This window comes from Natator depressus, chromosome 9 (assembly GCF_965152275.1).
Source record: "Natator depressus isolate rNatDep1 chromosome 9, rNatDep2.hap1, whole genome shotgun sequence".
NCBI lineage: Eukaryota > Metazoa > Chordata > Testudines > Cheloniidae > Natator > Natator depressus.
This window is the reverse complement of record NC_134242.1, coordinates 35302652-35327004: the sequence shown is the minus strand read 5'-3', so window position 1 is coordinate 35327004 and position 24353 is coordinate 35302652. Positions and strand designations below refer to the sequence as shown.

Genomic DNA, 24353 nt, shown 5'->3' with positions numbered 1-24353 from the left:
TAGGCAATATTTGGGGCCTTCCAGGATTGTTTCTGTTAGGAGGAAAAATGGACGATACAAGTCCAGGGTATTCTTTGGTACAATCATGTACACAAAGGTCTGTTGCTGTGACCACAGTAGGAACAAACAACAGCAGGCAGTTTCCTTGCTCACAAGTTTCAAGTCTGGTTTGCCAATCAGTCCTGTGCCCCAAGGAACGCCCAGTCCCTGATCCCTTATAGGGCCATGCTTGCGACTGCTTCTGTTGAGTCTGCTTGTTTTCTTTCTCTAACATACACACGCAGACAAACCCAAAGTCCCTGTGTCTGCAAACAGGGAACTACTCAACCCTCACAGCTTAGCTTCTGATCAGGCCTCGCCATGCACCTATTGCCTTTAGCAGTGGCTTCTGTTGTTTCCAGCTATCTCACTCCATAAAGAGTCTTATTTGCTCCTTGCATTTAGCCTAAATTTAAAGAAGCATGATTAGCTCAGCCATCAGCTTTAATCCGATCTGTGGCTGCCTAAATCAAAGACCACTTAATGGCAACCATTAACACCTTCCAACCTAACGTTATTTATTATTTGTATTACCTTAGTGCCTGAGAGCCCCACTTGTGGGCCAAAACCCCATTCTGCCAGGTGCTGTACAAACACAGAACAAAAATCCCAAAGACCTCACAATCTGAGTACAAGACAAGAGGCAACAGATGGATACAGAGGGATCTGATGGGTAAGGATTGCAAGATGTGGCTCGCAGACCCTGAGAAAACTTTGATGTATTATACATCCTGCCCGAAAACAATACATGCAAAGAAATTCAGAGGGCAGGCTAACCCACCATCTTGTACACTTCTTTCAATTACATTTTATACTCTGCTAACACAATCACACGCAAATATTTTATAGTTTTGTAAGTTCTAAATATCTGAAAATGCAAACCCACATGTACTGTGCTCTAAGCATGTTGTTATGTATTATGGGTCATTCCTTAACTGTCCTTGTTGTGCTCAGTGTTTGGAGACCTCTTCAATATCTGTGGAGAAGAGAACAAACAATATAGATTAATTGTGAGTTTCCTTGGTTTGGCAGGAGTTTCTTTTTGTATGCGATTGCGACTCATATGGCTGATTATACAATCACTGGCGACTACACTAGTAAGAAATTCTTCAGGATGTATATTGAGGAGTAGTCTGTGGCTTTTGCCTCAAGCCCAGTGTCTGGGATGGTTTAGGGAAGGAACTGAAAGGCTAGATCCCTTTCCTGCTTCCCCTTTGTTCCAAGGTGTAGTTAATTTGCTGCTGGTCTATACCCCCATGCTGGTGGCTGTGCTGGCTGATGCACTGGGAAGCCTTGGCTATGCCCATTTTCCCCCGCTGACTCCTCCTTGGCTCACCTGCTCCACAGGCAGAACTGTGGGGATTAGAAGGATGAAGGTGGTCCAGTGGTTAGGACAGTAGTGTAGTATTTGAGACGTGGGTTCAAGTCCTGGCGCTGCCACAGATTTTCTATGTGACTTTGGTCCTCTCTGTGCCTCAGTTCCCCATATTGACAATGGGAATAATAGCACGGCCCCATCTCACAGGAGCTTTGTGAGGTTCTCAGAAACTACTGTAAGGGGAGGCCATTCAAGTACCTAGGATAGATAGATAAATGACACACAGCACCCACGTACTCCTATGTATTTGGATGTAAGGATTACCAAAAGGGTTTCTTATTCCCTCTCATACCCCTAAGCAGCTCAAGTAACAATGTAACCCAAAATGACCCAGAGACAAGAGGAGATTTTGATGGAGCTCTTTAAGAGGTGCCTACAGTAACTGTGAATTTAAGTCAGTGTCAAAACTCCTACCGAATAGGGTTTGGTCCTTAGCAACCAGGGATTTCTCAATGAATTTGTCTAGCCTCAGAATTCGTGTGAAGTATTCAGTGTGGGTGGGTTTAGTAGCAGACAGCTGCATCTTCAGAGAGTTTGCTCAGTGCAGTGTCATGAGAACTTTCCACTCTGCAATGCTGCTTCCGACAAGCAATGAGTTGGTTCTTTAACTTCTTGTACTTTAACTTCCAGCTCAACTCAAATTGAGATAAAAAGGGATAAAAGCCATTTTAACTAAATCTTGGGAGGGGGAACCTATTATCATTAGTTTGTATGCTGTAGCACTTAGGAGCTCCAGTCATAGACCAGGACGCTATTGTGCCAGAAGCTGTAAAAACACAGTTCTTGCCCAGAAAGGCTGGAGCCCCATTTGAAAGTCACGTTGTTCTGACTGAGTCCTTGCCAGCTTCTCTTGGAAGGGACACAGAGCAAAGGGGTGCATGTGATGCAAACAGCCTTGCCGTTTGAGCTGCATTCGCAAAGCAGCAGTGGTTCTTTGGAGCTGTTTTTGCCTGGCGATGCTTTTGGGAGGCTGCCATTTGTGCTGTATTCAGGGTAGTGAGCCTGAGCCTCTTCTCACTGTCACTGGAATGAGTCACAAATAACCCCACTGAAGCCAGTGGAGGGAGCCTGGTATGGAATCCTGTCAGTGAGAGGAGAGTCCAGGTCAGTGATCCACTGAAGCAGCCAGCCCAGAGGGAATCCAAGCCAATGTGTACAGGATTTCCAGCCTAAACTTCACCTACAAGATCTGACTGCTGGAAAACTCGGTTTGTTCGGTGCTGGACTCTTGAACAGCCAGGACTGTGATCCTGTGCAAACCAGTTTTGACCAAAAAACATGGTGAATTTGTTAGTGAAGCTTGTAGATTTATGTTCTCTACAATGAAGCACGGTTGCCACCAGAGGGAGCTAGAACAGCAAATATTAAATGGCTGTTTTTCTCTGATCGAATTTAGTAGGAAATTGGAGGGAGGGAGGACAGGGTGGGATATCACAGAAAAGACCATAGTATAACTGTGCCTCACATTGAATGGTTGTGTGCAGTAGCTATTGCAAGACTGCAAGAGGGAATGGCTTGGGGTGGTTGTCACTCAGGCTAGTTTGTATCTAATTACTGATGGAGTTGGGGGAAGCCCTGCAGGCCTTAGAACATTCCTAGCCATGTCTGAGCTGCTGGGAAAGGCAGGAACCCCAGGAGCAGGCTGGTTAGGTTGTGATTCTATCCTGCAAGCACAAGTCATATCAAAAGAACTCTGCTTCCAAACATGCTCTCTCCTCTCCTGGGTGTTTGAGATGCCATATGAACACTTGCTCTACCCCTCCTCCCCCTCACCGCACCCTTCCACCTGTGCATCTCTCTCCCTACTCAGAAACTGAGAAACAACCTGAGCTCCTTTTCTACCCTCCACTCCCCGCCCCGGCACCACCCACTGAACTGGAGACTCCTGAATTTAGACAGGTTCTGAGGAGACGTATTCACATTGGGTTTGCGGGGAGGCTGCTGCTGGTTTCTGGGCTGATGATCTGCAGGAGATGGGCCTTCCTGGGCTGCCTGATAGAGCTCCTGGAGCTCTATGAGAGAAAGGGCCAGAAGAGAGTCACCTGTCTGGCTTGGAGGAAGAGGGTGCCAGGGGAGTGCTACATGTGACAGGGATGGGGGCATAGGGAGAGCTGCTGGTGGTACATGGGAGAAGGAGATGGGCCTGTGTATGGTCAAAAGTAGAGGTCAACTGGGGCCACAGGTTTCAGATTTTAAGGCACCCTCTAAATTTTGGGAGTGTGTGGATTTGGGATTCCAGTCTGGCCTAGTGTAGACAGACCCTAATAACAACATTCAGACCCAAGTCAGTATATCAGCTGTCTCCACTCAAAATGTGAGCAATGGCTTGGTTCCATTCCTAAGCAAAAGTTCACAAATCTGGGATGAGCTTTGAATTGCTAATGAAACCTTGGGATTCATAGCATGAGTTATGCAGAGCGCTAGAGATGTGTAATGTTCTCTGTATCTAGGTTAACAAATTTATTTGAGCATAAGCTTTCGTGAGCTACAGCTACAGCTCACTTCATCGGATGCATGCAGTGGAATTTTCCACTGCATGCATCCGATGAAGTGAGCTGTAGCTCACGAAAGCTTATGCTCAAATAAATTTGTTAGTCTTTAAGGTGCCACGAGTACTCCTTTTCTTTTTGAGGATACAGACTAACACAGCTGCTACTCTGAAACCTGTATCTAGGTTGTCTTTCTTTGATCTGACCACAAGAGGGAGCAATGGGACTATTTTAAAATCTTTTTTTCCCAAGGACAGCTATTTTGCACACACTAAGGAAAAATTCTACTGTGGGCAATCCAACTAAATAGCTGTCAACATTTTGGAAGCACACAATGTGAAAAAATTTACTGCCTTAGGAAAGGTGCCACATTGCATTATGCTGAGTTTCTGCTTGAAATACGGGCCTTACGTATCAGAGAATTAGTCCAAAATAATACAAATCGTTACAAAAAACAACCCTTCCACAAATGGTGGATTTATTAAAAAATTGAAATAGATGCAATCACCAAATCTCTCCAGAGTCCAGCATCCTTCACCTCATGGGCTGAAATCACTGTCAGAAGTGCCAAAGTCATCTCCTGCTGGCACACAGTAGTGCTGTTGCTGTCCCAATATTTTTCCTTCAGCGTTTCTACAGTTATGGTCATGAAGCAGGTTGCTGCATCACTGTGTTTTGCATTGCTAGGACTCTGGTTTAAAAGCATGAGATCACATGCTCTTTGAGGCCCTCGTTGTTATTGATGTGAGTGTGAGTCTTGCCACTGTTTTCAGTAGATGCAAAATCAGACCACCGGCCTATGGAAGCTCTGGGTGTACCATACAGTTGAAGTAGGTTCCAGGGCCCCTACTGCAAAGTATATAGATTATGGGTCTATTTATGCCATCTCAGGCATAAACCTGGTGTAACAGAGTGGAGAAGTAGGCCTATACCAGATGATAATCTTTAGATTTTGAGTGGGTGGTTTACAGTCTATAGAGACAAAGGAACATGTTTTCAAAGCTGGCCTTACCCTTGCTTGCACAAATAGAGTGTTTGCACATTCAACTACCTGATTTCCCTGTGCATATTTTATTATTTGTGTGTGCAAATGACTAAATCACATTGAGATGCCTTTGAAAATGTGGCCCAAAGTCTCTGGGACAGGTTTTGGAGCAGGTGATGCCTGTGGAAAGGGAGAACTGACCATCCAAGCAGGCTTTCAGAAGGTTTTTCTCTAGGAAAGAGAATAAGTTAAGGGGACAGGAAGATAAAATCTTGAGCTCCTCAGCCCTTTTGCCTAGCATCCCTCAGTGACCATTTGAGGCATCTCTCCTTATCCCCACCCCGTCTCAAGGCTCAACATGGCTAGTGGCCATTCAAGAAAAATGGATATTTGGGAATTAAGATGGGGTGGGGGAAGGTTGCTCTACTCTTTTAAGATTCTTACTTATGTTTCTTAGCTGAGGTTTGAAAACTTGAAAGCAAGCACTGCTACCTGCAGGATGTATGTCCCCTAGAAGTAGAGCTGCTTAAAACTTTTCAAATGTAACTATATTTTGACAAAGAAAGGGACACATTTTCACAGTGTTTTTTTATGAAAAATGTGTCCCTGCTTTTGACCAGCTCTACTAGTTGTGTGATGAAGCCTGGAGATAAGCCATTGTATTTTCACAAGGGAAGGGGCAGATCTTTCAGTGGTCTCCTGGAGGTGGTTGCTGTAGCATTACCCATTCATCGTCACAGACTATGGGGGTTCAGGAAGCTTGTTTCAATCCATTTGTAATGCTGTATCTCTCTTTGATAGGGACAGGGGTGTGTTTTGCAATACACGGGAGACCCAGGTAGAAAGTTGACAGCTAGGGAAAGCTGTGTGGCTGCATCGGTCCTTGTAGAGGTTAACCAGCGCTAGGTGTGGTGAGCCCTGATGCAGCGCTGTTTGGCCTGTTGTGACACAACTGGCAAGGGCACTACAGCCAATCTGAAGTAATTAAAAAAATCAGAGGACAAATCAAAATCTACCAGTGAGGTTTATTTCCAACCAAAAGGGCAGACAAATCCAGTTCCTAGCATGCAGCCCACATTAAAGCATCATTGCAAGAAGCATGGTGTCCTGAAATGGGCAAGGACCTCACCAGAAATATAGGATGAGCAAATCAGCCTCTTCTGGTGGTTGCAGTCACATGTGATGCCCTTAGTGACCATCAGGAAAGGGCAGGGTGGGAGCTAAAACAGTAACAGAAGTCTGGGGGATGGGGAGGAGGCAAGCAGGAGGTGAGGAGTTCTGCCACTAGGTGGCGTGTGGCAGTAGTGATCTATACCAAGGGCTTTCCAGCTGTGTTTATTATGTAGGGTTTTTGTGCATGCTACAAACCAGTGGCTGGATTTTCAGTTGATGGTTGGAAAATCACAGTGTAAAAAGGATCACATTTTAGCGTATAGCTCGAGTAGAAAGAGGCCCCAGTGCAGAGGGCCATCACAAAGCCTGTATATCACAGAAGTCCCATTTAATCACCAAAGCAAACTGGAAGGCTGGTCCAGTGGTCAGGGTGGTGACCAGGGAGGCCTGAGTTTAAGTCCTGCCTTTTCCACAAATTCCATGTGTGGCCTTGGGCAAGTCACTTAGCCTCTCAGTTCCCAGTCTGCAGATTGGGGATAATAGCACTGCTCTACCTCCTTGGCTGTTGTGGGGATAACTACCTGAAAGATTGCAAGGTGCTCAGAGATTGAGGTGCTTATGGCCCAGGTTACTGCAGATAGATAGCTATAAGTCTGTTCAGGGTCCTTTGCAAAGGGGGGAATTTCAGCCCTGGGAAGCTCTGGAAGAGATTATGCTTCACTGCGGCACAATTCCTCTCAGAGCAGCCCAGTGTCCAGGGAGCATTATAAAAGAATGGAGCCTGCTCCCCCTGTATGGTCAGCTTGCTCTTTGAGCTCTTCCACATAGTGTGGTCCCAGTCCGTTGGTGCACTGGGACTGTTTTATGCTGCTCCAGCTGTGCAAAGCAGCCTCAAAACTGCTGGATGCAATCGAAGGAAGATCTTCTTACACAGGGAATTCCTTAGATAGTATAATATGTCCCTAGCAACTGATGTGCCACCCTGTCATGGGTAAGTAGGTAGTGTGACCAGAAGAAAGGGGGCAAGGCCAAGGTATGCTTTCCAGGCTGCCATCAAAGACCCTTGGGGCCAATAAAAGCCAATACAAATCAGAATAGCTTAAGGGACCAGTCCAGTGCAAGGCATACCCAGGATCAGGGAAGTACAGGGTTGGTTTAAAGCCACCTTTGCACACCCCACAACCTCCATACCACTTCTGAGTGCTTCTCAGCTCAGGATCTGGCCCTGTGCTTTCAGATACACAACCTATCTTGGATGATATAAAGATCTGTGATTTACTTTTATTCATTCACATAACCGTGTTTATGATTATTTAGTCACCTTATTAATTGAATGGACATAAAAGCAAAAGTGAGAATAAAGAACCTCACCAATAGAAGACATCCAGATTGCTGAGATGGGGTGAGATAAAATTATTGATGGTAAGCAGCCTCAAATTCTTATTGTTTCATTGGGCTGATACTGTTAGGCTAAACCTCTTGAGGCTTGTGAAATGCATTTATGAAATCACTTTCCTGTCCTGCCTATACAGAGAAATTAAAAATTAACTAGAGGTGCTTCATCTACTATTTAACTGCTCTTGGAGCTTTGTACGTGGTTCTATTAAAAATGGAAGTAACTTGCATTCAAACTTTCATTTCATTATACTGTAATTTATGCTAAGGAGAGAGTAAAATAATATGTTATGCCTAAACATTAGTAAGTTAGCTATAATTGAATTTTATCTTGCAAAACTCCTTGCTCCTTTAGGGAATATCTCTTTAAGGCACCCTCTTATAACTGACTTACTCTCTTAAAAACCCCTTAAATTAATTCCAGAATTTGTTCTGAGACTTTTGAATGCAACCAATTTGTTTAATCATGTTAACAAGAGAAGTAGTGCCAGGACAATAACCAGTGTGGTGTTTATTTTAAATGGTGTTACGATCACTACTGAAGACACTGTGCCTTGGTTTTAAACAAAAAACAAATAAAACAAAAAGCAAGCAATTTCCTTTTTTTCCTTTCTGTATTTATGTTCAACTCAGGGCAAGAATTTTATAGTATTCATAAAGAAAACAAATAGAAATTACAAACAACGGCATGAAAAGAGAATTCATGAACGCATGGATTTATATATAGGCACCCTCTGTAAAGGAACATGAAGATCCTGTATTCTAGACAAAACCACCTTATTTGTCTGATCATGCACATTTCAGCTAGCCCCATGCACTCTGTTGTCTTGCCTTTTTGTATATGAACTGAATATTCTGTACCATGTTTTTCTGTTCTAATTGCGTGATGCATAAAACATGCCACAGGACAGGAAATTACATCATAAATCACTCAAATTTGCTCTCATAGTTGTCATGTTTTCATCAGAGTCCCTCAGTGTTTGTATAGTCTTATACAGTATATTGCACTTACTGTAGTTGTATAGTATCTTGTCTGTATACTGTATGCACATAAATATGTATATTCACCCATGTATGTATGTATAGTATGTTTATATATCTATGTATATGTATGTGTGTTTGTTCATAGTCTTTCATTAGAAATATATGGCTATTCATATACATTAAGTGTACGTTGATTGCAAAGAAGTATGAATGCCAGCACCCACTTTTGATAACTTACTTTTACCCTCATTTTGTCTTGTTGAACTATGAAAATAAAAATGTCATGTATTTTAAATGAGAACTTTAACAATGATTATTTTTCTATTGCTTTACATGTTACTGTTCCTTAAAAGGTATTTTATTGAACCTAAGTTTGCAATGCTGACTCTGTTTCTCCTAGACTCATCTTTCAATGGTCATTTGTGATTGAAAGGTGTTTGGAAACATTCTGCATTTTGTCCATTCGGTTTTTTTCATCTTGTGTTCATCAAGTGTTTCCATTTGCAACTAATGCTCTCAGACAATTGGGTGCCGATCTTGCAAATGCTGACTTGTCTCATGTGAAGAGTTCTACTGAATTCAAAGAACGACTTACGTGCATAAAGTCACCCACATGCATAAATGTTTGTAGGATCAGGGCATTGGTCAGTTAATTACACTGCTTATCTAAGTGACAAGGTATTGTTTTCATTAATATTTTGTATTCTTCATTTGAAAGAAACTCCTTTCCAGTGCAGTGGAGTTTTAGAATCAGGTAAAAATGTCAGTCACACTTTACAGTAAGAATACATTTATAAATAGTTTACAAAGGGTTAATAAATGCTGACGAGAGGTTAAAAGCATGTTGCAGACTAAAGTGTGTTATATAGATGGTTACAAGCTAGTGGTTCCCAAACTTTTTATGAAGGCGACCCAAACAACTGTCTTTTTTGTAACGCACTATTACATAAATGCACCCTCTGCCTCAGCACTGTGATTCTAGTCCCAGCCGAGTGCGGAGGGGAGGGTCTGGTGAGGGGGTGGAGAGCAAGCCCACCCCACACTCACCCCCTAGTGGTGGCTCCTGACCTGAAGAGCTGGGGTACGCTCCCCGCTCCAGGTGTTATGATCTGGCGCATGGGGTCGCAGCGTCACTCAAACTGTTGTGACCTGGCTCCAAACCATCTGCCAGATCACAATGCTCAGAGCAGGAAGAGGAATCCAGGAACCACTGCTGTGGGGAGAGTATGGGGTGAACTCGCTCTCCAACCCCTTCCCCAACCCAGACCCCCAACACCAGGTCCTCCCTGCCACACCAAGCCATGAGAAGTTTATGTTTACCTAGGACCTGCAACCCATCTAGAACCTTCCCGCAACCCACTGGTGGATCAGACCCACCATTTGCGAAACACTGTATTAACATACTTAAAGTGGAGCATGTGTTTAAGTGCTTTACTGGATAAAGTCTTCTATGAAGAATTATATATGCTTACATAAGCCATATTTATTTTTAAGTGTGGCAACTTTGTTGCCATTTAATGCTAGTTTTATTATTTCTCTTCCGGGATTTTGTCCAGCTGGATTGGCCTCAGTGAATAATAAGTTATTGCAGCATAGTGTCAGCAGCTACTTAGAAAGCTGTTAGAAAGAAGACAAATCTTTACAGAGGAAATACTGAGGAATTTTTAGAATGTTTTACTGGCAGTGACATAGGCACCATTGTGAAAGGCCTTCATTCTAAATGAAGTCACATGCCAGAAAATCTTTCATTTTTAAAGTCAGAGGGTGAAATCCTGACCCCCTTGAAGTCAACAGCAAAAGTCCCATTTTACCCATAGGCTATAATTGAGGGATCCCAGGAGACTTTCAAGGAATGTTTTTTTCTCATGTCTTTTGTCTCAACAACAAAGATCCAATCATTTAAAAAGGACACATTCCATAACTGTACTTGATGTTTATGGATTGAGATAAATCACCCATGCATTGTATTTGGTTACTACATTGTTTAACAGTTCCTGACGTAAATGGTTGTATAACATTGCCCTGAGCCAAAATCCACGCTAACGAGGGTGGTGAACTGGCTCCTGTACACTGTTGTTAGAAATGTTCTTTGGGATCCTTCAGATGAAACATACTATAGCAATGTTGGATAGTAATATCTTCCATTCAGCATTTTTATAATTAAAGTATATCTTAGTAACTAATAACACATGGGATACCTTTGCCTTTTAAGCACAATTCTATGCATGTAGAAAGAAGGATGATATTCCCACATGCCGAAACTTTGCCAACTCTGAATAGCTCAGTGTTATCTTTCACTCACACATAATGATTCATTTAAATGCCTTACTATCCTACATTCATTTTTTTCCCATGGTATAATGATACCGTCCTTGACAAATGATGTTCACTTTAAAAAACAACCATTGACTTGATTTGGCCATAAGAAGAGAAGAAATGGAACAGAACACAGTGCTATATTGCATATATGTAAGACAACTCTAGAATGTGAGACCCCAGGCCTGCAGATACTTGTACACGCGCATGGTCCCATTGAGTTTGTGAATTTATCATGCTACATGAGCAGACCACCAAGGAGTTCCGACTACCAGGACTTTATCTGTGGAGGCATTTTCTCCATGGGCTAAATATGCTAACTTTTTCTCTTTCATCTTCAATCTTTAAATGATTGTTTTTAGACAAGGAGGAAGCCTTTTGTGTCCATTTTGTTGAGAACGCTTTATACAAACATAAACATTTAAAGAAGAAAAAGAGACTTGTACTCTCAATTTGGAGCAATAATCAAGATTAGCTAAATCCATATGTACGTTTGAAGGAATAAATCACAAATAGGTTATTATGCATCATTTTAAGAAAGGCTGGTGATAAAGAGCATCATTATTATGAATTCATTCCCATGCTTGATAGTGACATAGTACAGTTCTAATTCCAGTGCTTGAGAAAGAAAAGTGTTGCTCCTGGGACTGAACCTTCTCTCACAGAAGTCACTGTCAATTTTGCCACTGATATCAATAGGAGCAGGGGTGGATTAAGATTAAACTGGGCTGAGATCCACAAAACTTGGCCCCTGCTAAAAAATCTGGAGCTTCTCTGGACAGTTTACAGCACCTGTATCAGAGTTCTGGAACTTTCAGCTACTGCCAGCTTCTCTCCCTTCTCTTGGGTCACGTGGTAACATGACATGAAGGATCGAGGGGCACCACAATCCATTTCTTCCTCCCAATGGCTCGGTCTTGTTCCTTTTTAAGTCAATGACAAAACTCCCATTGACTTCAATGCTGCAGATTGGGATCTGGGTCCCTCACTAAGTGTATGTGTCCGGCTGCCTTTTGCTGAGTGACTCATTGGTATATCAGACCCTTCCCTAAACACAGGGGTGTGGGTCCTAACAATGTAAGGGTGCCTTAGCCAACCCTTATTAACACATGTAATCTAGTAATTCAAATGGGACTAGATGCATGAGTAAGGATTGTCTATGTGAGTAAAAGCTAAAGGCTCAGGCCCTCCTTATTCTTAATTACCAGGAAATAGATTAATTAAATTCAGAAAAGTTAAACATGTGTTTTTCTTTATACTATCCTGCTTCTCTTCCAAGAGCTGAAATTCTGATATAGGCACTGCAATGTAAAATGCTGTGTGGTCATAAAAACGTCTCTATCTCAATCAAATTCAATAGTGTCTGGGTAGCCTGCCTCTTATCTCCCCTTCGGCGGCCCTAACACAATATTTCATTTCCCTCTCCATTTTCAGGGTTAACAAGAAGATGTATCACACTGTTTGCTTGAGCCCTGTGTTTATTTCTTAGTTCTGGGGAAAAGGCATAGACTAAGGTTTGGTTTTCATGAGTGGCCTCAATGGGACTGCGGTGTATGTTTCTCTGCCACATAAATTAGATGTCATGAGACTACTTTATACATAACATTTGCTGTTCTATAATTCTTACTTTGCACATTTGTAATATTTGCAGTCCATGATGTGTTAAATAACACTATGTCAGGTAATACATTTCAAGCCATTTGTTTAATAGCTAGATTAGCTTTGATAAGGAATAGTCATGCTTCTAAATAAGTTAATACCAGGTCAAGAAGATCTGTGGCACAAGAGTGCACTTAATGTATTTATTAGCATGAGAACTGAATGAAGGAATGTTAATTTATCATTCAAAAAGTTTGTTTTATTGAAAAATACAGTAACAGTCTGAGGGTAGCTAGTTAATTTGACATTAAAGACCAAAGGAAAGCTAGTTGAGGATTACGTGCTATGTTTGCTTAGTATGAAGTAACTGTGATTGTTAGTAATTGGAAATCTGAATCATGAAACTGGAAGATTGAGATCAGATATGCTAAATGGCTTAACCATTGGTTCATTAAATTTGAGAATAAAGATTATTTGTATCTGACACAATCTACTGGAATTCCTGAAGTTCCAAGTACTTTTGTCTGCTCTTGTTGTTAACCCAGCATTTAAAGACAAGACTATGTAACTTACCCTGTCTCTATTTTTGGTAAGACGCGTATTTTTGGTAAGATACAGTACATCAAGAGGTTTCTTTTTATGTTATATCAAATTATAAGACAAGATTTACAGCAAATGCTACAGCAGTTGTTATAGGGACATTGCGTATCGTTTCTGGTAATATCATTTATATTTAAAATGAGTTTGCAGAGTTTTAGGACCACAGGATTTACCATAACAGAAAAGACTGTTGGTCTGTTTATTACCTGACTGTATCAATGATCACAACCTCATACTTCAGAGGAAGGCAAACAACAAAGCACGTGGCCAATTGTGCAAAGTTGTACCTAGGCTAAAATTTCTTTAATCATGGTGGGCCTGATTCAAGCAAGATATTTAAGCTTTACTTAATATTTAATATTTATTTCATAACTTTAATCACATAATTATTCCCCCTGAAGTTGATAACATTTCTTATGTGCTTAAGTATCTTGCTGGATTAGGGCCCACATCGTGATCTGAACAAGCCCTGAAGAATGATTCATATAATTTTACTGTAAAATATCCCTGTAGCATAAACTTTGACATACACACATACTTTTTGTAGTGTTTGGGGGGAGAGGGGGAGAGACAAAACTTCACAATATTTTTTCCATCATGATGTTAAAATTATGGCTGTGGCCTGGGGGAATCACCTCCAGAATGTACCAGAATGTACAAATCTGCTTAAAAATATATACCCTCTATCACCTAGGTACTAGAAACAAATAGACACCATTGTCATAGGTTTGTGCTTCATTGCCATAGCAAAGGAGCTCAGGTTAAACTAGCAAATTTTTATTTGCAGATCTGCGCTAGCAACATTAAAGATTTTGGTTCATAAACAAAAACACCAAATAGATTCATGCTGGCTTGTATCCCAAGGGAAACACAGACAGCAAAGGATAAAAGCATTACGAAAACGAGAATAAGTGTTTTTTAAACTTCCAATGTGTAATTATTCACATATGTTAATCATACATATGCTGCTATCAAAATCTATATAACAACTGCTTAATATAGTCTATTCATAGAGCTTTATTTGGTTCTTTTTAGCAGGCATCATCTCTTTTTCAGCTATTATGGCCCCACATCCCTCTATGTTTGGACTACACAAGTCAAACATCAATGGAGAGGTTATTCATTGTGCTTATTGGAAGGCAGCATTTGTGAATACTGGAGGCAAAGACTTTTCACTGGTTATGCATAATGCAACCTTTGTATTTGTGACTGCTATATAAGCATGTGAATGCATAGGTAACACTGTAGCATGAACACTGATGTAACCAAGGGCTGGCTCAGAATGCTTTCTAGAAAAGATCAAATAGAGGTGCCTTCAGCTCCCGGGGGAAATTTATCCCATGCACTAGCCATTGTGTGGAGAGCACCTGCTTTCTCTGTTCACTTGGTGTGCTTTGTGCGTCCCTGCATATATTGTCACTATTGAGTAACGCTGTACTAATAACCAATTCATGTTTGAATATAACAACTGTGGAATAACTGATTAGCCAGTGCAGAGCTAAGCAGATGACTGCATATGCTGGCCCAAATTCTGCTCTCATTTATGTCGGTGTAAATCCAGAGTAACTCCATCAACGACATGGTACTACTCTGGCTTTATACCTGCAGAAGTGTAAGTGGAATCGGATCCTCCCAATACAGGTGCAGTGCAGTGGTTCTAGTAGACTAGCCAAATTAAACCTTTACAACATAATATAAATGTTCAAAATATCTTTGAGAGACTTTGCTGAAACATTTGCTTGTATTAATATTTGTTTTCGCAAACCGCTGGTGACACCCTGGCCCAGTTGAAGTCAGTGGCCAAACTCTCATTGACTCCAGAAGGATCAGGATGTCACCTTATGTCTTTCTGAAACACGAGGGCTGCTGAGTTACTGCAGTGAGTGAATCCTGCTTGTGAATATAAGGTGAGGGAATCTGTGTTATGTCAAGCCAAGTGTGTCAGCTCAGAGAATGTGAAATAACTACTGCTCCATAGAATAGCCATATCCCACATGCACCAGTGGGACCCAGACAACATCAGAGGTCATGTGATTCCACACCCTTCCAAGTGGAAATACGTCAGTTGACAAGATGGCTGGAAAACAAGAGAAAGTGCCACCTAGATTCTCAGTGGGAAAGAGAGTGTGGAGACTGCCATGTCAGAACAGGCAAGTGGGGAGGGAGCAGTGCTGAGCCCATTCTCACTTCCTCATAGAGGATGGTAAGTGGCTTTCAGTAAGCCTTTCTTCTTCACCTATTATTAGCCTGATGGAAACCAGTAGCATGCTTCGCTGTATTGAAATCATTTGTTGCACTGTTCACAGACCATATTACATAGCTTTGTTGCTTTGTTTTCAGATGCTGGAGCCATGTCTAATCACTTCAAAACAATGTTGTGGTTGGTTTTTAATTTCATTCATTCTAAGATCACTTTGTATATCCTTACATTAAATGTTGGACTGTCATTTTTAGTATGGTATATGGTAATCATGAAGAAAAAGGGCATATCTGTACATGACATTCATGATCACATAAGCATTATTTGGTTTTCCCCATACTTCCGTAAATGAAGAGTCAGCCCCACTGCCCATCCAATAGGAGAGGGAAGAAAACCTCAAGGACCAGAAGAGAACAGCCTCTTCCTCAGCCTAATAACCTGTACAGTTACAGCAAAGTAAGTGTGATTATACAGTACTGGGGAAAAAATTATGGAAACACCCATTGAAGTATGGGCATGCCTTATTGGCTAGAGCTTCAAATGCCACCTAATATTCCAACCATATTAAAAACAAACAAGCAAGCCTCCCAACAGCAAAGACTTCCCTGCTGAGAAAATAAGAAAATGGAACATTACATAATCTAATCTGTTCTTCACAATGCCTTGCTGTGAGCATTAGTAAGAGATGCTCTATTTGGATCATGGAAAAAATTCCCAAAGGATAAAAAAGGGTCCAAAGTATGAAATATACCATTGGTTGATAATGTTTGCAATTTTTCATCAAAATTTTAAATAATGAAAATAATGTCAACATTTTTGGCCTGGTTTGTGACCTGCTGTAGAGCTGGCTGTAAAATTTCAATAATTTTTTCAAGAAAGTTCAACAACAAAAATTAAACCAGATTTTCATGAAGTTTTTTTTGCAAATTATATCCTATTTTTCAACCAGCTCTGAAAATATGATATGTAGGATGAAGCTAACCCCCGTGCAGAGAACCAGCATGAGCCTACCTTACGCATCATTTAATCCATCGAAACAGAACTCATGTGGAACTTAGGGGGCACATAAGCCTTCCCTATAGGGGTGAAATTCAACAACAGATATTACCTGAGCAGACAAAGTTACTATGCCTAATAGAGAAACAGGTTCACAGACCAGATACTGAGCGTTTTTCATTTTATATGTTCAGTCTCGTCTTCCTTTCTCTCTCCCCCTCTCTTTCCTTCATGCTTTTGCTTTTGTTGGATATGGTTTGGTATGTACGTAACTTGAAGGTGTTTCCATATTTTTTCAGTGATGTATATGTATTTACTAACTACTAAAGAAGTGTTTGTTTAGTGCGTTAACACAATTTATGTCTTGTGTTATATGTTGAGTGTCCAGACTCTTGAAAGTCAGCAGAGAAGCATCTCATATTAAAATACAAGACTTTGTATCATTTACTGACAAAAGATATGGGGGAATAACTGTTTCTAATGGCTATAGCTAATGAGTGATGAGGGCTGTATCTAGCAGTAACTGCTTAATATTACTAGTCGGGATGTCAAAAATATTTCCTTCTGACCTTATTCCATGCATACTTATTACTCCCTCTATCAAAACAAAATTAACCCGCTTAGTTTAACAAAGGAAAAGAATTGTTGCATTCATTGTACTTATTTTTCTTGATTTAAAAATCTTTTTGTTGTTGTAATTAATGCCATACACACCCTTACCTGCCTTTCTTATCCATCTATCTCATTTGTCTATCTATCACTCTGGAATATAGGGCCCTGATCCTTAGTTGATGTGGGTGTAAGCAGCCCCTTAGGACTCAATGGAGCTATGCCCATTTATGGTGGCTGAAGTTCTGCCCCAAGTACTTATATTCAGTCATCTCCCTGTCAAGAAATTCATGGTTTCTAAGTGCGTCTGTAGTGCCCTGGTAATATTCTCATAATTCTTTCCTGACCTTGTAGCTTTGCCTTCTGACTCATGACTGTAAGTATTATCTGCTGCAGTAGAAGCTTCTAGGAGCACATTCCCTATTTTCCTTTAAAATTCTATTCTGCTTAGATTCTTATACCATGCCCATCACTCAGCTATCTGAGCACTTCCTTGAGTTAAGAATAAACAGTTAGCATTTTGCTTCCCTTCCTTCCTTTCTCTTTCAATAGCCTATATTTTAAAAAAAACCATATATGTGATATGTAGCTTTGTAAGAAAGCAAGGTCAAACTATGAGTTTTGCATTTGTACTGGAGAGTATTGATGTTTGTGTCATCCTTAGTTCCTGTGGGAGTGAATTCCACAGTTTTAAACCCACCTTTTAGAAAGGCCTGTCTCCAGCTCATGAGAGTTTGTCCTGATGGAAACAGCTTTGTTATGAGGAATGGATTGCCAAGAGTGGTTAAAGTCCAGGATAGTGAGTGAAGCTTTTAGGCATCTTGAGCCCCTTGACCATTTAGAACCTTTAAAATAAGGAATGAGACACTCTGATGTGATGTTCTATCTAAAGGGAGGCAGTGGAGTGCAGAGGAAATGTGCTCGTAGTATGCCATGATTCTGAGGAGGTGTATTCTGCACCAGTTAGAGTTTTTTCAGGGCTGATGCTTTCATGTCTAAAAACTTGCATTGCAATAATCCAAGGAAGCATGCATGGTCAAAGCTAGGTATCAACAGTAAGATTGAGATGCAGTCTCCTAACCACTTGGAGGGGGTAGTATGGATTTCTCACAGAAGCAGGCATGTCCAATATTAGCTATGGCAGTGAGAAGTTGAAAAAAAAATTGGTCTGTGTTGATGCCTTGTGGGCACACATCTTTGACTGGCTGATGCAGCACTCTGTTAGCAAGCTGGTTGAAGTGCTTCTTCTACTCGTCAGCATTACTTTCATCTCACTAGGATTTAATTTCTGCCTGCTCTTCCTGCTCCATGTGCTACTCTAGCTAAACACTGAGATGGCTGGGTGACAGTGGTATCATCATGGGGTGTGAACAGCAGAGTTGTGTCATTGCCATATTGTTGACATGTAGGCGCAAAGGAAGCCTCAGAATTTCTCCTATTAGCTGCATGTGAATACTGAATAAGGCAGGAGTTCTACAGAATAGAATGGTACTCCACAGGTGAAAGGGGGTTGGTGGCAGAGGTACAGTTGCCCATCACTGACCTTTGGATGCAACACTGAGGAAAGATTCAAACCATTTCCCAATGCTACCCTAGAACACTGCTACCTTTCACAGGTAGGATATCAGTATTCTCTGCAGAGAGGTCCAAGAGTATAAATATCCATCCTATATGCATTAATAGCAAGATATCCATCAGTCCTATCACTACTATTTCTATTCAGTAACCCAACCTGCAATCTAGGTGGGCAAGATCTAGGATATTAGGTGCAGAGGCCAGGAATTCCCATATACCAGAGGACGATGTAAAGGAGCTATGGCTGCTATTCCTGTCCATAAGCTGGTGTAGCAGCTGCTGAGTACTATACAGGCACCATTTAAGTCAATGGTAAAACTCCCACTGACTTCAGTGAAGCCAGGATTTCTCCCTTCGTCACTAGGCAGGTCTTCATTATGAGTCTGAATACATTTGTTAAGGGTATTGGGCCTGTGGCTTCTCCCTTGCTTGGGAGGTGGAGCCAGTCCTCCTCACACCCCACACAGCATGGCCACATAAAGTCTAATTATTTAGGGCTCTCCTGAATTACAACTGTCTGATGTGTTTGAGGTGTAAAAATCCCTTCCGTACTGCTGTTTTGGGGAGCCAAATCTCTCCCTCTCTTACTTCCTCCCCAATTCCATCTCTTTGATGTAATCACCTCCTTAGCTCATGACTAAGTTACAGATGCCAAATAAAACAAGAGTACAATTTCTGTTCAAAATGAGATCCCCAGGCACCCTGAAAGTTGCCTCCTGTATCAGCATAGAGTTTTCCCGCATGTGATTTCTGCGTTAACATGGATTTTTAAATCTCATTCTTCATCATGGCCCTGATCCGAAGTCCACTAGAATCAATGGAAAGCCTCCCGTTGACTTTAAGAGCATTGGATCAGGCCCAATGTCCTTAACAAATGCATTCAGATTCATAAGGAAGAACCTGCCTAGTGACAAAGGGAGAAATCCTGGCTTCATTGAAGTCAATGGGAGTTTTGCCATTGACTTAAATGGAGCCTGGATGTCACCCAAAGCTTTGCAGGGCTTATTAACCAAACTTTATGACAGTTTGCTGCAGTTCTTTATGAAGATTAATGAATTATTATCTCCTCTGCATTCCATATCAGTGAGACAGAATTTTGCCACATTGCTAGTTTCTGTCAGGAAAAGAAAGAAAGGAAGACGTTTGTAAGAAAGGTATAAATCCTCTCCTCATCAAACTTCTCCCATGAATAATAGTTTTCCTTTTAATGTAACTCCATAGTTTTATAATTTAATTCGACAAAACAATATAATTAGAGTTTAAAATTGGGAAGTATGGTTTCTCTGAGCTGAAAAAAATTATATTATTATTTCCCTTTTATAGCATTTTGCAAACATTAATGAAGTTAGTCTCAACAGCTTTGGGAGGTAAATACCAATACATTTTTACAAATGGGAAAACTGAGGCACTAAGGTTAGTTGATTTTCCAAGATCATCCAGAAATCTGATAACACAGCTAAAATAGAACCCACATCTCTTGGCTCACAGGCCTTTCCTTTTAACCACTAGTTTGATTTCTTTTTCAAAACTTTCATGATAGTTTGTCCCCTTCAGAAAAGGTATTTGGAGTTGAAGGGCCCACGCTGAGATCCTCATTCTCCCATTTTCAAAAACCTTCATATGTGGCTTTTTTAATTCACTATTTCAGGGCATTCTAAAAGGCATATGGTCATATTAAGGAGCTGAATGTACTCCTGTATAAATTAATGGCAAAATTCCCATTGACTTCCATGGGTGCAGGATCAGGCCCTCAAAATGGACTGGCCTTTTTAAAATGTAATGTTTACATCTAAGGCCACATTTTCCAATTTTGCTCTGACAATCATTTGGGCACATGATTTCTCCCATACATTTTACTATTCACTTAAGCATCATGCTTAAATGTTGTGTGCATGCAAATTACCATGAATGGAGGCCCTCATAGAAATGATTATGTGCACAAAATTAGAGGCCTTATTTTGACAAGTAGGCCCTAAATCAAACTAAACCAGAATGCCATACCTCTCAATTTTTCTTCTTTCCCGCCCAGTTGTTTCAGATCTCTGTGACTTATTTTTAATATAAACAATGTTTTTATATATAATATATATGTTCAGATGTGTACACACACACACACGTCTAATATTATCATACAATTACTTTATTATTGGTCATATGTTTTTGGTTGCGTAATGCAAGTTGTGCAATGTGTTTCTTTACAAAAGCCTTAAATGTATTGCAAATATGTGTTGGTTAAGGGATGATACAACTTGTGGTAAATGATCTTGCTTAAATAAAGGATACCAGTATGATTTAGATTTGTTTTAGAAAAGCTTACAGGCAGGTTTCTTTTGTCAAATAATGATGTATGGCTGATTACAGAGGACACCAACTTTTCTTTCTTGGCTTTCATACACACATCATTTATCCTGGAGGAGAAACCTTTGCATGCTAAACATCAAAGAAGCTGAGTATCTCCTCTCAGGGAGTTAAGGGCATTCAGATATCTCATAGATTGGACATGAAGTAAATTGCTCTTTTTGAACTATTCATCTAGCTCTAACCAATACAAAAGAATGTTGCATTTTCTGTACTTGAGTTTATTTTAGCCCAGTGATACAGGGAATTCCAGAGCTGTTTTGTGGCTGCTAATATGCAGACAAATTCTGGAATACCATTTCCATCTTTAGGGATTTGCAATTGGTGTTTTACTTTTTAGGATGTAAAGATTCAGCTTCAGTTCCTTCAAAGCATGTGAAAGTCTTAATCCATTAGAAAATATCGAACCAGGCAAACTCTAATAGAGCACAATGGGGCGAGTGTGTGGATGAAAACATGAATAAAATTTATTCTTGATAGCAATGGTATGTGCTGATGATGGCTTTCCAGTGCATTACAGCTGATGAGTATAGTATAAGGCATACATTTCATATTAGAACTTGCACTGTTCCCTTACTGGGTGGGTAAAAAAAAGGGTATTTCCGCATGCCTGTAAGTGAAATCCACTCTCAAGTGTCTGTTTGGTCAAACTCTGCCCAGATGCTGGTATGCAGTCATATATTTGGATATTCTGTTTGATGAATTGTGTGCAGACTATGCGCCTGGCCTGCCACATTGAGGGATCCAACAAAAAAGAAGACACAACTGTGTAAGTAATAAAATATTGCCCTTGGACGGAATGGCAAGGAAACCTCTTAGTCACACAGGTTCTGATCCAAAGTCCATTGAAGCCAATGGGAATCTTTCCACTGACTTCAACAAGCTTTAGATCAGGCCCAAAGCGCTCATAACAAGTCTAATAACTTTGTTGACTCACCATGACATCTGCCATATGGAGTCTGTCGTAAATGACACAACACACCTAAAGTGAGAGCCAAACCCTCAAATAGAAATTGCAAAGCAGATCAGGCTCCTAGTTGACTTTTAACTTCATTCAGTTCGGGAAAGGTATGCTGTACATATGTTACCTGTATTATTCTAGGTTAGCAAGAATGTTCCATACCACATCACATCTGGAGGTGAAAGAATGCCCATAGATTATGTTTACCTGTATAAAGTTAATTGTAAACAAACATTTTTTGTGAAACTTAAAACGTATTCTCCATATTAGTTTACAGTATATACATTTTCACTACAAGTTCAGAAGAGCCACGAAAACTGTGCCTCCAAATTTAGCCTCACAGTTATACAAGGGCAACTGTGCGGTTAAAGGCATAGGCAAAATACACATCTTGACACACAAACCAGCACTTTTACATGCACATCAAGTTTGCTAAAAGCAGAGTTACCTGATCTGTGCACACAAGCAGATGTACAGCAAGGATATGCTCAAAATCCATTGATCCATTTACTGACACATTTGAAAGTTAGCTGTTTAGGCCCCAATCCAGTGATGCACTTCATACGATATTTATGAGTCGTCCCACTGAACTGAAAAGAAGCTATTTCCCCTGACTTCAGCAGGACCATAGATCTGCTTTGCTGGATCAGGACCATAGTTTGCAACAGAGTGAATGAATGAAGATGTTCAGTTTTAAAACAACTTTCTGCTTTTGTGTTAATGAAACACTTCAAAGAACAGCACAGGTTAAACCATCTGACTGGAATAGGATTCATTAAATCATACAAAAAACCCCAAACGTATTTAGCTTTATATTTATATTAACACCACAGTTCTAATGTGACAAATTGGATTTGGCAGGCATCATAAAACATGGTTTTGAGTGGATAGAATTTTTACCTTCAACACGGCAGGATATTGGTAAGATCTATGTGCCTGTTAAAGATCTATATTATTTAAAATCCAGAAATAAACAGCCGTCATTTGGCAAAAAACAGTTACCTTATTAGCTTGCATTAGGCTTGCAATGTTAACAAGGATTATTTTTATTTTCCCTTATGTCTTTGTCTAGTATATATAAGTAGATTTTTGTGTTTATTCCTTTTAGTGCATGAGGATTTTGTGTTCATAAAACCATGGATAATGCTTCACAAACATCATGGTAACCACAAGGAGCCAACACTCTAAATATAATCTATGGCTAAGCAGTTATTTGTATGCATTATTTTTTTGATAGGTGACATGTATGCAGTGGTTGCATGGGGACCATACAATGCTGGAAATGATTGAGAAAAAGCGTTGTTTGTGCAAAGAAATAAAGGCTCGACAGAAATCAGAGAAAGGACTTTGCAAACAGGACAGCATGCCCATTTTGCCGAGTTGGAAGAAGAACACTGGGACCAAGAAATACAGCCCTCCTCCTTATTCCAAACAACAAACTGTTTTCTGGGACACAGCGATATGACCAGACTGTTGCTGATGCCATCACCACAATGTTGTAAGATGCACAAGTAGCCTCCTTTCTTAATAAGGCAATGCCTGTGACATAAAACTTAATCTGCAGGTGATGAACTACCTAGTGAAAAACATACCAATGTGGTGCTCACCTGTCAATCTAAAGGAAAGTATAAATTTCCAGCTGATTAAGGCATGCATATTTATTAAGGATTTTTTTGGATCCAGAAGATATTGAAATGTAAATATTTTGCCAATCTATTGAAAACACCTGAACTAATACACTGTTTAAAATATATAATTCAAAAGTTTATGAAGAATTTTACTATATAATATAATTACTGTTATATTGTTTTATTAACTATTTTATATGTGGTATCCTAATGCTCTTTTTTGTTGTTGTCATTTTTAATGATCTTACCTGCCTAAATTTGGCCTCTGTACAAAAGCATGTGGTTGTACTTTTGTTTAACAAGTACAATGTACAAATCAACCTGGTGCTAGGGCTGTAGAAGTTCACTAGAGTCATATTCATTAGAGACATCCGTTGCTTTTGTTCTTCTGGGAAAGGTTTTGGCAGGAAGTAGTAAAAACTGTAAACAATGCAAATAAAAATGCTTAATTTGGATGTCCAAATTGCATTAAAAAAGAGTTGTTCTGCATCAGATTTTTGGTAAATTTACTATTATAAATTGCCCTTCTTTTTATGTCAATCAGTTATTAAAGTCTCCAGTGATAGTTCCTAGGCTACATTTGGCTAACCAAGTAAATGAAATTTACTGCAGAAAGGTCTAAAATAGATGCTCTTCCTTCTTTTATTCAGCTGACTAGAGGAGACCACGGTTCACTGTGACTAAGAATTGTACATCACATGATAATGAGTTAACCCATTGTTTAGCAGGTTAAAACAGTGGCAATGCACCCATGATTCCTGTCCACATTTGTCTTTGGTCCAGAAAGTAAAGGTAACAAAATCTGTTTACATTATTTTTAAGTACTCCAAACATCCCTAGTTGGGTCTGTATCAAATTGGAAAGCATTATATAAAAAGGCCTGACCCAAACTCCATTGACATCAATGGAAAGACTCCCATTGACTTCACTTGGCTTTGGATCAGACCCACAGAGCACCTTTCTCTCACGTAACCCATTTCCTGTTCCTGGCTGATCAGATAATTGGGTCATAGTCCTCTGTGACATCACACCCATCCTAAGAGAATGCTATGTCATGACCAAAGAATTATGACCTCTTGGTTTTAACAGGAGAAAGAGATGGCTTATATTGCATATGAGAGTGAGAGC

The 24353-nt window shown here is 40.3% G+C and overlaps 1 protein-coding gene across 2 annotated transcripts in view; it reads left to right on the top strand.

Moving 5' to 3' along the window:
* The window catches only part of NYAP2 (neuronal tyrosine-phosphorylated phosphoinositide-3-kinase adaptor 2), a 182707-nt gene extending 159378 nt beyond the window's left edge, over positions 1-23329 (top strand). For both annotated transcript variants that reach the window (XM_074962969.1, XM_074962968.1), the window contains one exon: positions 22835-23329. In XM_074962969.1, coding sequence (XP_074819070.1) covers positions 22835-23062 — 228 coding nt within the window. In that variant the 3' untranslated portion in view covers positions 23063-23329. The remainder of the gene's footprint in view (positions 1-22834) is intronic.
* Positions 23330-24353: the final 1024 nt, after the last annotated feature.